At 36.2% G+C, this 14,450-nt stretch overlaps 1 protein-coding gene across 1 annotated transcript; it reads right to left on the reverse strand.

The window, feature by feature from the left end:
* Positions 1 to 5,106: 5,106 nt before the first annotated feature.
* On the reverse strand, positions 5,107 to 8,802 carry LOC130739072 (probable WRKY transcription factor 26). Its single transcript, XM_057591295.1, has 5 exons — positions 8,354 to 8,802; positions 7,833 to 8,015; positions 6,948 to 7,477; positions 6,706 to 6,867; positions 5,107 to 5,779 (listed from the first exon to the last, which is right to left on the reverse strand). The coding sequence occupies exons 1-5, from the start codon at positions 8,582 to 8,584 to the stop codon at positions 5,317 to 5,319; spliced, it is 1,569 nt and encodes a 522-aa protein (XP_057447278.1). The 5' UTR covers positions 8,585 to 8,802; the 3' UTR covers positions 5,107 to 5,316.
* Between the last annotated feature and the right edge of the window lie 5,648 nt (positions 8,803 to 14,450).

Below are 14,450 nucleotides of genomic sequence, written 5' to 3' on the forward strand. Positions count from 1 at the left end.
CATGAATGTTATGATGTTTGCTTCTTCTTTTGTCTCTGATTTCTCCTTCTGTTTCTGAATCTTCTTCTCTGTTTCTGAATCTTCTTCTCTGCATTTTTGTACTTGAGCTCTGATTCTTCACTGGAAATCAAGAGCTAGTTATCCAATACAACTGTTTCCTTCAATTGAATTTTCTGTTCTTCACTTTCATCATAATCATTTCAGCTGATGAAACTTTTTCTTAACCTTCTTTTTGAGGTTGGAGAAGAAGCTTTTTGTGACTTTTGCCCTTGACTAGTGATAGCTGGCATTGGGATGTGGACATTACCAAGCAGGATAAGGAAAACCATCAAAAACTTTTTTTTCCCCGAAAAAGAATTAAGAAATTCGAAAAGTTGGAAAGAATGTGAAAAGTTGTGTAACCTAGAGTAAAACATGGAAATTTGAAAATAACTACATGTGAAATGCAGATAAATTTCAAACCATTTTGCTTTCAAAACCTTTATGACATGCAGATAATTTTTTTAAAGAACTGTTCAAGAAAAAAAAAACATAATATGTCCACAGGAATGGATCCTCTAACGTACCATTATGCTTTCATGAAATAAATTAATGCTTGAATTTTGTTCATGATTGAAAATTTCTATGGCTAGGAAATAACTACAGAATTAATTATTATTTTCTATTTTACATGTTTTCTTTTCTTGTTTGGTCATCATTCCTTGAAGATATAACTGTTTAGAGAGTGATTACTCATTAATTACAAGGTTCAGAATTTAAATTGAACGAACGAGTTCAGTTCAGAAGACTTTTAAAGACAAGATCAAACGATTGAATGGTTTGCAGACAACCAGAGAGAATAAAGAATGTTTAAGAATCATCTTAAATAAGAGAACATTTACCGAGCAACTAATATTCAAATAAGTTGTCCCCAAATGATAGCAAAAGTGATAAGAGTTAGGGGACATATGGGTTGGGTGAGGAAGGTCCATGAATCAATCACTGGAGGGAGCAATTTATCTTTTGTATTGTATTACAAGCCAAGCTCGAGGGCTTCATGTTCTGACTGGCCCAAAAGGCCATAAAGCCCAATAGCACCTTAGCCGTCCCAAAAGGTCTTGCGACCAAAGAAAGCACTTGCACAAGATGACTTAGTTAAAAAACATCTCGTGTCAGCCAAGGCTTAGTGCCACAACTCAAATACATTTAATAACAATTGTGCAATTCTACTCATGAACTCATGAACGGTTAATATCTCAGAAGATTTTATACAAGTCTTCCTTAAGATTTTGAGAGACGAATACGACAGTCACCGAACTGATAAATATAGGTATAGTCATTCATTTATGTATGAATTATTCTTATGCAAACTTAGAATTCTTTTTTTACTTCTGAAATTATCTCTTTACTCTTTCACTGACTTAAGCGTTTAAATGTCTTCCACAATATATCTCTATCATGTCAATGCAACTCCGGTGTGCCAGAGGAGCCATTTTAAGCCGTGCAACGGAGACCTAGGTAGCGTTTGGTGATGGAACAGAACAGAACAGAACAGGATGGAACAGGACAATAATGTTCTATGTGGTGTGTTTGGTAACTCCAAGTCAATAGAACAGAACCATGATTTTAATTACTTATATAACCCTGCATGTTTAATATTTGATTGAGAAAAACAAATTGAACTCAATTGAACATTTTGCATAGAAACCGTTTGTTATTGCTTACTTCATGAAATAATCATTTATTTCTTTAAAATAATCACTTATATATTGTTTAAGTTGTTTCAGTATGCTATTGAAAAAAGCAGAAACCTAATTATCTATTTAAGCTATTTTAAGTGCGTTTATTTAGAATAAAAATATTGATTTTTAACTATAATTTTTTTAAGAGATTTTGAGAAAAACATAAATTGATTCGTGTTCGACTACTCTAATTAAAATAACTTTTTTTTTATCTCCCCTCATCTATCATCATAGATTTTCATTATAAGATAAAGTAACTGTTTCAAATAATTTGTTTTCAGCTTCAGCTGAAACAAACACAAAAAGTGATTTTTTGATTAAAAAGTGATTTTTCCAAAATAAGTTGAATTAAACGCATTTTAATTGACTCGTTTATCATTGCTTACAAAAACTGATTTTACTTTTGAAAAAATAATTGATTTTATTTTAATTAAGTTGATTCGTGTTTGATTACTCTAATTAAAATCACTTTTTTTATCTGCTCTCATCTATCATCATAGGTTTTCATGATAAGCTAAAGTAACTGTTTCAAATAATCAAAATATCTGTTTTCAGCTTCAGCTGAAACATACACAAAAAGTTATATTTGATTAAAAAAGTGATTTTTTTGATTTTAAAAGTGATTTTTTGATTTTAAATGTGATTTTTTGATTAATAAGTGATTTTTCCAAAATAAGTCAAACGCACTCTAATTGACTCATTTATCATTGCTTACAAAAAGTGATTTTACTTTTGAAAAAAATAATTGATTTTTTTTAAGTGATTTTTTTGAAAAAGTAGATTTTTATTTAACTTTGTCTACAAATATAATAAGTGCTTTCAATTTTATAAGTGATTTTAAACTGTTTAGATACATAAAATTTCAAATATAAATTAGGGGTATTTTTGAACTTGCAAAAGTTTTAAGAGAGTGTTCCGTTCCGTTCCCTTCCGTTCCACCCTTTTCCAGGGAACCAAAGTGTCCCATTCCTGGAGCATTTTGTCCCGTTCCGTTCCATCTTAAAAACACGACAAACACAGAACAGAACCCATATGTCCTATTCCGTTCCCTTCCCATCTGTCTACCAAACGCTACCCTAGTGTTAGAATATAATATTAGAATATTTGTTCTTGATTTATTATGATTAATTACGGATTTGGGTCGCAGACGCCCGTTTGGAGCACAACAAGGAGGAATGGAGTGACGACGCGGCACGAACGCGACCGGCGATCAAGGAATGCAGATCCGGCGTCGGCGCGGGTAGGCGGCGGCTGTGTGAAGAGGCCGGAGGTGCGGCGGTCGCAGGAGTAGGCGCGGCAATGGTTCGTTTAGAACGAACGCGAGCGGCTCTGAAATAGCACGCGGAAGAGAGCGACGACGCTCAGGGAAGGAGCGCGGTGGCTGTGGCGTGGCCGGCGGCGCGACGGGAGGCGCTGCAGGGCTTGGCTGGCGGCGGCGACTGCACGATAGGCTGCGGCGGCTGCAACAGTAGGAGAACGAAGAGGAAAGGAAAAAAAAAACTAGGAAAAGTTAAAAAAAATTAGGTCACAAAAGTGGATCTAAACCTGCTCAATGATACCATGAAGAAGGCGTCGGCGCGGGTAGGCGGCGGCTGTGTGAAGAGGCCGGAGGTGCGGCGGTCGCAGGAGTAGGCGCGGCAATGGTTCGTTTAGAACGAACGCGAGCGGCTCTGAAATAGCACGCGGAAGAGAGCGACGACGCTCAGGGAAGGAGCGCGGTGGCTGTGGCGTGGCCGGCGGCGCGACGGGAGGCGCTGCAGGGCTTGGCTGGCGGCGGCGACTGCACGATAGGCTGCGGCGGCTGCAACAGTAGGAGAACGAAGAGGAAAGGAAAAAAAAAACTAGGAAAAGTTAAAAAAAATTAGGTCACAAAAGTGGATCTAAACCTGCTCAATGATACCATGAAGAATAAATATAAGCTAAATTACATGCATAATTAATTATAATAAATCAAAAATAAATATTCTAATATAATATTCTTAAACCTGCTCAATGATACCATGAAAAAATCTCATTTCTGGAAGAACATATTTCTGTCTCCCAACCCTCAATTTCCACAACTTTGCTTTGCGCCTCTAACCCCTTGAACAAGGAATCCGGACAAGCTGGGGCAGTCTGTAGGTCCATGTGGATAAGATTCACATAGTATGACCCTACTTGCATAACCATTTTATTTGTTTAATAGAAAGAAACAAAAGTTGACCTTTACCACCATACTTACTCAACAAGTAATCCATCCTCAGCTCAACATCTTTGATTACGCCCTTAATTAATCAAATACTTCAACTCATTTTACAAGCAAGATCAGTGGGGGGGGAACTAAGGGATCGCTGGGTCCTCCATGTTATTATAAGATGGCAAAATTTGACCGCACACAAAAGAATTAATATGGAAATTTAATATAGCAGGACATATACAGAGATATATCCTATCAGTACAATCCATAAATAAATAGTTTAAAACAACGAAAGCAAAAAAACAAAATCAACAATGCAATCCTACAAATTTCCAATGTATCAAAAAAACAATGCAATCCTACAAGAAAATACAAAAGCAAAATCACAGAACGCATAATGAAAACCACACCTCAAAAGCACGAAATTAATGCAGAGTCTGAGACGCTCCATACAAACTTGGAAAGCCTCATCATCAGTACCGGAAAACACAACACACCATAGAATTTTCTAGCTTCTAGCATGCCTCTCACCCATTCATAAACACAGTTATGATTTTTAACGGAAGCTCAAGAACCTCATCAGCTAAAGAAGAATATGCCACAATCGGACTTCACTATCCTCTACTATCAAGGTTTGAAGACCCTTCTTCTTCTTGAGCCTACCCCTCCCTCTGTGCTTTTTTCCTAGGCCGCCCACTGCCTTTACGGCTTGAAGACCCAAAAGGTTCAGACTCCACCAAACCATACCATTGTCCCCATTGACTCATCTTGTGACAAAACACTGAAACCAGAATATACATTGTCGAAAGAAACCACAATAGGTACAACACATTGAAACCGGGATAACCGGAACAAACTCGCCATTTAACCCATCGGCGTAAAACAACATTGTTGTAGACACTTCTCTACTTTTGCTCCCCTTGAAGGGATTGCCTAACTTTGAAAACCCACTTTTTCTCTTTGATCAATCACGAAAACAAACGTGAAAAAGAAGTTATTCTGCAAAGATTTAAATAAAGGAGTTCTTTAGTGTCATCTCTAAGGTACTAAATGACAAAAATTTACAACCTGCAATTTAAAGTATATGTAGAGTAAAAGAAATAATAAATAACTCACAATTAGAATAAATAAATTAAAATGACTTAAAACTTGCAAACCACGTAAAGATAGCAACTATGTCATTTGAAAGAAATTGAAATTCCCTTAAAATGAACAATGAAGTAATGAACCATTATTATGAATAAATATACAGTATTAGTTACAATCCTGTGGGTGTGGAAATATACAATAAAAAAATAATAAAAAGATAATTAATGGAATGAAGCTGATTTTATTAGTGAAGTATAAAATCCTAAACCAAACCCCCTTCCAAAAATTCCAACCATCCAAAACTATGCAAAATGAGAAAAAGTATTCCTATTAACATAGCAAAGATTCAAAAAACGAGTCATCTACAGGCTCCTCCTTGGCCCCGGAAGAAAAAATATCCTCAGATTGCTGCTGATTCAAGTTCATATAATAAGATTCTATCGCATTCCCACCAAACCCTTGGAATCCAATGTTTCCCTGGCTCTGGCTCTGAGGCATCTCAGAAGTGAACACTGCTTGTCCTTGAAGAGAATTGTTGATGGAGGAAGTTTTATTATTGTGTTGAGAACTCAGAGTCATAGCAGAGGCTACGCTTGTTGCTGTGTTGTTTGTGGTATTGGTTTGCACTGGTCTATTGATAGAAGAGTAGCTACCACCACCACTGCCACGTGGTGGAGGGACTTCATGGTTGTGCTTTCCCTCATAGGTTGTGATCACTGCTTTTAGATCCTGTGAGGCTCGCTCCACGTGCTTCCTCACTGGGCATCCACGGCTTGTGCACTTGTAGTAACTCCTATAACAGTCACAATTTCAACAGAAACTAAGATAACACAGTATAGATAGGAATACTGTTTATTTCTTAAAGTTCACATGGCCTAGAAGATTTTAAGTACAATGCATGCACACAGAAACAAGGGTTGCCAAATTTGACCAAGGAAATTAAGACAGAGCAACGCAGATTGCAGATACATGCATATAGTAGAATTCCAACAAAGAGTAACAACTAGCAGTCATGTATTTATGGTGTGTAGTGTGTACATACCACATTTGAGCAATCAAGGAGTGTCATGATTTTCTACTATTAATTACTAGCACTATAAAGTGAAAAACTGAAAATCTATCATGAAATTCTAAAACTAGTTAGTAAGTTTGGTTTTAAAAAAGTATGAAAACAGGAAAATAACACGTTATGATGTACTTTTTGTTACGGTACCAACTTGCTACTTTAACAAAAAAAAAATGTCTTTGAATGTGTTATTTGCCTATTTTCATATTTTTTAACGGTAAACTTAAGGGGTTCGAAATAGAACTTGAAAGTCGAACCACTTTTAAATTTAATATGTTTGGATATCAGTTAAACGCAATGTGATTTATTGTGTTAGTTCCTTCTATAATGTACATTTGCGCACAAAGCACATATCAAGGCATAAAAGTCAGCAGATGAGAAGGGTTATGAATTGGGCAAACACCTATTCCAACACATTCGCTCACATTTCCAGGCGTAAAAGTTAATGAATGTGAAGGATTGGATTGGGCAAAAGCTTAATCCAACATTTATATAAACACACACTAAGAAGTGTTCCATTCACCTTTATTTAGAAGTGTATGCTAGCGTCTACATACACTCGTGTCAACCGGTATTAAAATGTGACCTTATAAATTTTATAAGTTGGACAATGACTTTTGCAAGTTAATAGAAGAATTAATAGTGGTTTTTACCTTGGATTTGGATTTCCCTTTACTACTTTCTGCCCATATTTCCTCCATCGGTATCCATCATCAAGAATATCAATGTCACTGGTTGTTTGAACCACAACTCTGGATTCTTTCACCGTTCTGCTTCCTGCTGCTGACATGCCCTCATTTTCACCCTCCATTCTCCTGGAACATTCATGGAAAAATTAACCAAGGAATGAAATGATATGTCAAGGAAGTGATCACATTAAAAACTAAACACTCACCATTTTTTGCCATGAGGTTCATCTTCATCAAGCTCCTCTCCTCCTGATTTACTCATAGAACTCTGTTCAAAATCATCACCCCCCATTGACAATGATGAGTTTTCAGGGGTTGCAACAGAATCCATTTGTCCACTGCCATGAGTGGCGCCTTGTATTTCAGTGCTGACATGATTTGAGGTAGTGAATGAGCTGTTCCTCTTATGAGGAGCCTGAGGCTTGGGATGGTTATGAGTGCCTTTGTAAACAATCTCAGTAACTTGTCCATCTAAAGCCCTCTCAACTTTTTTCTTTGTTGGGCATTTGGGGTATGTGCATTTGTAGTAGCTTCTTGGATTCTCACTTCCTTTCACTTGCTTTTGCCCATATTTCCTCCAGCTGTACCCATCATCTGACCTTCTACTCAGGGTCTGAACTTGTTGTGGATGGTAATTGTTGTTAATGTTATTATAACTCTGTATAGAAGAAGAGGCTTCAGTTTTCACCATCCCCATACTCATTCCAGAAGAAAATTCATCTTGTTTAGCCCATCCCTGTTGAAAGTTTGAAACAAGTTAGCGAATTGAACTTAGAGCTCATTTGTATATAGACTTATTGGAGCTTATCTACTAAGTATGTTCGGTTCACATTTTGATCCATTTGGGCGAGTTTCGATGCAAAATTAGCAAATTTAACCGAGAAATACACGGTTTTCAAGATAAACATCAATGAGGGTGAATTGGTCCATTGAGAAAATGCGAGTTCAACTTCAATCCAAAAATGATCTATAAAAAAGCACATTAAGCTCTCCATAAGTACTTTTTGGTTTGCATTCAAACGAGTTCTTATTTTATAAACCTACAAGAGAAAATCATAGAACGAGTTTGTGCATTGAAATTGGTCACTCACATTTTGAACTATGCTGTTTGAAGATTGAAACCCTGCTGTGGAAGGAATAGGAGGCTGTGATTGGGTTTGGAAGGAGAAATTTGAGAAGCTTTTATCTTCTTCCTTGACATTATTCTGATGGTTTTCCCCAGAACTGATCTTCCAATTGAAGCCAAATGTTCCAGTTGTTGGAGATGGCAAAATCTGAATTCACAAAACCACAAAAAAAAAAACCCTCTAATCAATACAAAGTTATGACAAGAATACAAAAATTAAGTCGAACAAGAAAGTTATCAAAACAAAGTTATGAAATGCAATAGGAAATGATGACAAAAATAAGCCAGACAAGCATACAACAAGGATACAATATAATGTCCAAAACCAAACCAATTCAGAATCTTTGAACAAAAAAAAATATCAAGTCAACTGAAGCCTCAGGTCAACTTGTGCTTTTGTTTTTAAAGTTTCTTTTATAAAACTATGCTTCATTTGTTCAAGGATCTTGGGAGAAAAAAGCTAGGAACTTTTGATGTGGGACTTACGTGAGAATTGGAGTTGAGGAGAACAGGGGAATCAAGCAGCTCTGCAAAGCTCAACCCAGGAGGGAGTGAAAAGTAAGAAGGAGAAATGGGAAGTGGAGGAGGTGTGGACTTGAATTTGGGCGCACCAGAACCTGTTGGATCCGACAACAACAGCTGATGAGGCCTTTCGGAGCCTCCGAGGTTGTGGTCGGCGGGAGAAGTGCGGCGGCGGTCAGAGAAGGAAGTGGTCATCAAGTTGGCGGATTAAAAGGATGCAGCTAGCAGAGTAGTCAAATTTGAGATACCAGAAGAAGAAGAAGCAATATGGGAGGGAGGGGTTAAGAATGGAAGGGCTTGGATTAAAACATGAAAGGGAGAGGGAGAAGCAGAAAGGAGGAGGGGAAGAAGAAGATGGTTACGTGTGGAAGAAAGGATGAGAAGAGATTTCTTGGAATGTGTATGAGAAAGTGTATATTTGTAACTTGTTGCCATTTTCTTTTTTATATGGATTTTAATATATATTTATATTTCTCACAATTTCATTTTCACTAACTTTCATTTTTTATATTTTCTTCTATCATATCACTTATTGGATATCTCATTTTTTTTCTTTATCTTAAATATCATACACTAGCAATATATAGCGATCACAAATGGTTGATGTGCAGTGTCTAACACTATTCTGTTGTACATGAATTTAGGGGATCATTTTTATTCATTTTTTCATTTTCTTACTTTTATATCAAGGTTGTTGTTCGCTCAAAATTAACGTGTTTTGACTCAGTAATAACACACATAGTCTAACTTCTAGTATTAGCGTTTGAGTGAAGATACCTTTAATTCCTAAGGCTTTTATAGGCTTTAAAATAGCCTCTTGGATTTTAGTTATTTTGTGGTTATATGTAATGTGATTTAATGAGTTATTAAATGATTGGTTTAATATTTTCCTCTTGTAACAAAAAAAATGATACGAATCGAAATTACATATGATTACTTAATCAATGGGTTATGTGTATTTCTTTAATTTGTGAATGTTAAGGTCACCATTCAAATCAGGCTAACCGCTAACGATAGCGGATAAACTCGGTAGACACACATCCTCTCAAACTCTTAAGTCTTCTGATTGGGCATGATTCATGGAGTATGTCTCATTGTTTAGGCTTGGCTACCCAAGTGGTAAGGTGAATACACAATCCGACAAGTCCTTAACTATTCTGGTTTTAGCTTTAAGTGTGTGGTCTGATTGTTTAGGTTGGGCTACCCTAAGAGTGAGTTATGATATATACACACTTCTCCACTCATTTTATATCTTCATTTTCTATCTATTTCTCTTTTTTGTATTAGTCAATCACCTATCACATCTTTACTTTCTGTATTATTTTTTTATATCTTTCTCTTCCTCCACCTCTCCACACCTCAAAAATGAGGTGTGAAAATATAATTATTCCATATAAGTAGCTCGCTGGACATAATTACATTTCTCATTTTCTTTTTGTTTTCCTCAAGTTTAAGATGAATTTATGGTGTGAATAAGTTTTTCCCTTTTTGAAAAATATTAAAGAAACTTTTGTTTGGGTCAGAGCATGTGGTTTGACTGGATGGCGGCTAACATACACACTGAGATATTTTCTTTTCATTTTGTTATTTGAAGTATTGGTTTTTCTTTTTCTATATTTTTTTGTGGTAAAACTACAACTCTCTAACTGCGTTGAGCGCCTTTGTATTTATGCGGTTGAAATGGAATTGAGCTGTTCAGGATATTCTGCGAGTTGTGTACAGCATAATGATCTTAAGAGAAAATTTTATGTTTATTCCTTTTCTTTCTTCGTAAATGTTAATATATTTGTGATTAAAAATGAAATTATCAGCATCCTAATCTGACATCACTCAAATTATTCTACGTACGTACCAATGCCAATTAATTATCTCGAATTGTATTGTTAATTGTGTTTTTTGAAAATCAGTAGCTTTCTAGGGGAGAAATGATGCACAAAGAAACTACTATAAAAAGTTGTTTTTTGTAAAAACCTTTGAGATTATACTACTGTTGGATGCAAAAAAAGAGTTTGTATTAGAGTTTATTTAGTGCATTTTATGGAAGATAAACTCTAATAAACTTTGATAAACTTGCATTGAAATAATTTTTTATTCATTCTATTTCTCAGTTTACTGAAAAATTGTGACCATTATAATAAATTGGTTAGAAATTATCCGGGGGAATATCGCTCTAAAAATATTTTAAACAAGATATTAAAAATATAAATAAAATGAACAAAATATTGATTCTTATATTAATAAAATAAAAATGAAAATTTTATTTTTTAATTTCGTACCAAAATTTACAGTGACGACTGAAATGAAATATAATAGTAATATTTTTCAAAGCAAAAAGAAGATATTTCTCTAATTTGGAAGGGACAATATTTGATTTCTTGTGATAAGAATGAGAGGGTAGTTAAGAAAGATCCAAGTTGCTATGGAAATTAATTGCGATCCTCCCAATCAATCTAGAAGCATAACACATCACCTGTACCGTGTATGAGAAGTAGAGCTGGGCGAATTGGCCCGCGCCCGCGGGCCGGCCCGCTTAACCCGCAGCCCGCGCGGGCTGTGGCCCGGTGATTGGTTGCCCGTTTAAAAGCGGGCCTACACGGTCTGGCCCGCTTAACCCGCGAGTTCAGGCGGGTTGAACTGCGGTTTTGCGGGCTGGACCGCATTACAAAAGAAAAAAATTTAAGTCATTTATTTGACAACTTTTGAGAAAAAAATTGACAACTTTGGAAAAAAAATCAGTTTATTTTTTAATTTAGGCGTTTATAAGGTTTTTAATGAAAAAAATATTTTTAATTTAGTTTTAAATTTCATTTTTATTATTTTTTAATTTGGCTTGTTGCCCGCGGGCCAGCCCGCTTATCCGCGGGGCGGGGGCGGACCAGCGTAATAGAGGCCCGTTTAAATGCGGGCCTACACGGTGCGGGCCTACGCGGTGCGGGCTTACGCGGGGCGGGCCTATGCGGGACGGTCTAACCGCATACCCAGCTCTAATGAGAAGGGTGGATATGGTTGTTCTAGAAGAGGGCAGCCTTGGAAAAAGCTACATGGTTTGAGAAAGATGGGTTACGTTATCATGCATTATTACGACCGGGTTCGGCTCTTTTAAAGTTAAAGAGTTATTTTAAAAGATAAAATAAATCATTACTAGTGTTTTTTACCCGCGTGTTCACTACTACAGATTTGACCTTTTACCACGCCCCAATTGTCACGGTTATAGGCGGAACCGTGACAAAAGGTCAATTATCACGGTTATAAACGGAACCGTGACAAAAGGAAATAATATTTTATTATTATTTTTTTGGAACCGTGACAACAGAAGTTTTTTTTAAACACAGACAATATCTGGCTCTTATTTTTCCCTCCCCCTCCAATTTTTCCTGAGAAAAACTCTACCACCCTAACCTCTTCTCGCTCTCAATCGGTCTCTCTCCAATATCTGGCTTCTCAATCGGTCTCTCTCTCCTGCTCCCTCTCATTCGCTGTTCGCTGTCACGCCGTTCGCCGTTCTCCGTCACGCCGTTCTCCGTTCACGCCGTTCTCTGTCACGCGCACTTCTCTCTCTCGGGCACCATTGCAAAGCCTAGGTACCTTTCTCTCTAATATTCATCTCTGCTACTCCCTAATTAGTGCTTGCTGCTGTAATATTCATCTCTGCTTCCCCCGTAAACCAACTCAAATAGTTCATCTGTAGCTAAGTTTCACTTAGAGTTTTTCTTGGTCCTGCATTACCTCTAGTTATTTGGGGCTTCTTTTAAACTGTCCCTCATGTGGCCAAAAAACTGTCTCAGGAAAATTCTAGCGAGGGGGTAACATTCTCAGAACTTAGAAATCTTATGATCCCCTTCAATTTACTTGTTTTATCAGTCATAATTGTTTCTAACTTTTTGAGTTGTATCTTTTGATTTCATTTTTTTCCCTTTGTTTATTTGATATTTTTTTAGTTATTAGTAAATGATTTGAAAGTGTCATTATTTTTCCAATTTTCTTTCATTTGGTGAGTATCATTTGAATTGTGCCCTTTTAAGACTGAAAGGTAAAATTGATTGTTCCAACTGCAAAATCACAGAAAAGAAATTGGGTTAGAGATCAAGGGGGAAGAAACATTCAATTGTAATATCTAAAATCATTCCAAGTTATTTCAAATCCTGGGCTTATTTAGTTAGTGTTTAAAATTTGATCTTTATTTCAACCAGGGAGTTGTATATGTAGGATCTATATAGTATTGAACACACACACCCATTGCCTTAAGCCTAAGGTTTTGTGGTGTTGTGTGGTTCTAACTTAGGATTTCTAACACTTAGTGTTGGCATTCTACCTTTTATGCTTGTTATTTGTGTTTGATTCATCCATACAGATTTATTATGCATAAAGTATCATTTTGTGGCACCCTTTCGTCATGTTGTCATTTCTGAATTGTGTTGGTTACTTTTTGAAAGAATGCTAAGCTTTTAATGTCCATAGAATCTTTTCTATTATAAGCTTCTAACATATTATTTTGGCTTATCTTCTTGGAACAGAAATTCCAATTCATGGAATTTTTCTGTGGGTGGTAATGAGAATCTAAGGTTTGTTTCACTATCCATAAATCTGCAGCTTTTCTAATTATTTGTAAATCCAGTTTTCTATTTCTTAAATCTTATATCCATTATTATTTATGGAATTAGTTCGAACTTTGAGGATAGGGAGTTTTAGTTTAAACAAAAGATAGGGAAATATCTTATTATGATTATCAGGGTAGAAACTTTCTCCCCCTTTTGACCACCCGATCACTATCATGAATCAGATGACCAGTTTATTTCTCTTTAAATCCAAATTGTCAGGCTTGAGCCTCTGAAATGAAATTGTTAAACCAAACCAATATATCAATTCAAGTATTAGCACCATGTTGTACAATCTGTTTCTGATCCATTAATTCAGCTCTGGACTCCTTTGGTTCACCAAACATTATCCAGAAATCAATTTTAGGGACTGGTGGCAGGATTGACACTCTCTTCATTAGACAGATCACATGAATATCACATCATTCTCTTTAGTCCATCCTTCTTCCCTCTCTGTTCGATTGTTATCTTGGCAGCTTACTAACAGTGGTTTTTATCAGGCCGGCTACTTGGTCTAGGCTTACTGGTGTCTGTGATAGATGTTTGAAGTCCAAGGTTAGTATTTAAATGGATAAAAAAATTCCAATCATGACTATGATGTACTCTGACAACACTTTTAACATATTTGGCAGTGGATTGATGTGAAATACTTCTCATCTTCAGGTACTTACTTTTTCAATCAGGGAGTTGTATATCTAGGAAAATTAAGTGCTGATATATCTGTCTACTATGGAATGTCAATTGGTGGCTTGCCCGTGTTCCTTTGGATATGCCCTTGTAATCTTTAGTTTTAGCCGTTTATTTTCTCTGCAATTATATTTTGATCACCCTTTAGATTAAATTGGAGCTTATATTTTTGATTACCCTTTTGATTAAGAAACATGGCTTATTTGAGTAAAAATTATCTACAATTACCTTTTTATTCAGGATATAGAGGGAACGTTAACCTTGCCGTGAGAAGCCGTTACTCGCTACCGTGCGCACTTCTCTCTCTCTCTCTCTCGAGCACCGTGCAGAGCACATGTACCTTTCTCTCTCTATATACATGTATGTATCTATTATAGTGTGCTATCATCATTGTATCAGTTATATGAATAGCTACTTGTAGTTATAATTTATTGCACAGCTAGTGTCCATCGATGATCATGAAAATGTAAAGATTAAGTTGTGGGATTATGTCATTGCTGACAAGGAAATTGTAGAAACTAAATACAGCTGTGGAATTTAGAGATTGTTATTTCTTTCAAATTATGAAAAATATTTATCTGCTCTAACTTGTAATTTTCCCTTATCGTTTGAAGACTTTTCAGTGCCTGTCAACTCTAATTTAAGCTGATGACAATACTCTATAGCTATGATACCCAAAAAACTAACAAAAGAGTGGTATTTTGATGTGCTGTTGTTGTTTCTGTTGTGAAATTAACTTTGCTGTTGCTGTTTGGGCTGCTGTTTCTGTTGAGATATCT

The sequence above is a fragment of the Lotus japonicus genome, chromosome 2 (genome assembly GCF_012489685.1).
Source record: "Lotus japonicus ecotype B-129 chromosome 2, LjGifu_v1.2".
In the NCBI taxonomy this organism is placed as follows: domain Eukaryota; kingdom Viridiplantae; phylum Streptophyta; class Magnoliopsida; order Fabales; family Fabaceae; genus Lotus; species Lotus japonicus.

Coding starts and splice junctions, on each gene's coding strand:
- LOC130739072 (XM_057591295.1), bottom strand. CDS start 8,584: ATGACCACTTCCTTCTCTGACCGCCGCCGCACTTCTCCCGCCGACCAC. Junction 8,016..8,353: donor TCCTCAACTCCAATTCTCAC/GTAAGTCCCACA, acceptor TTGTGAATTCAG/ATTTTGCCATCTCCAACAAC. Junction 5,780..6,705: donor AAGGGAAATCCAAATCCAAG/GTAAAAACCACT, acceptor TGACTGTTATAG/GAGTTACTACAAGTGCACAA.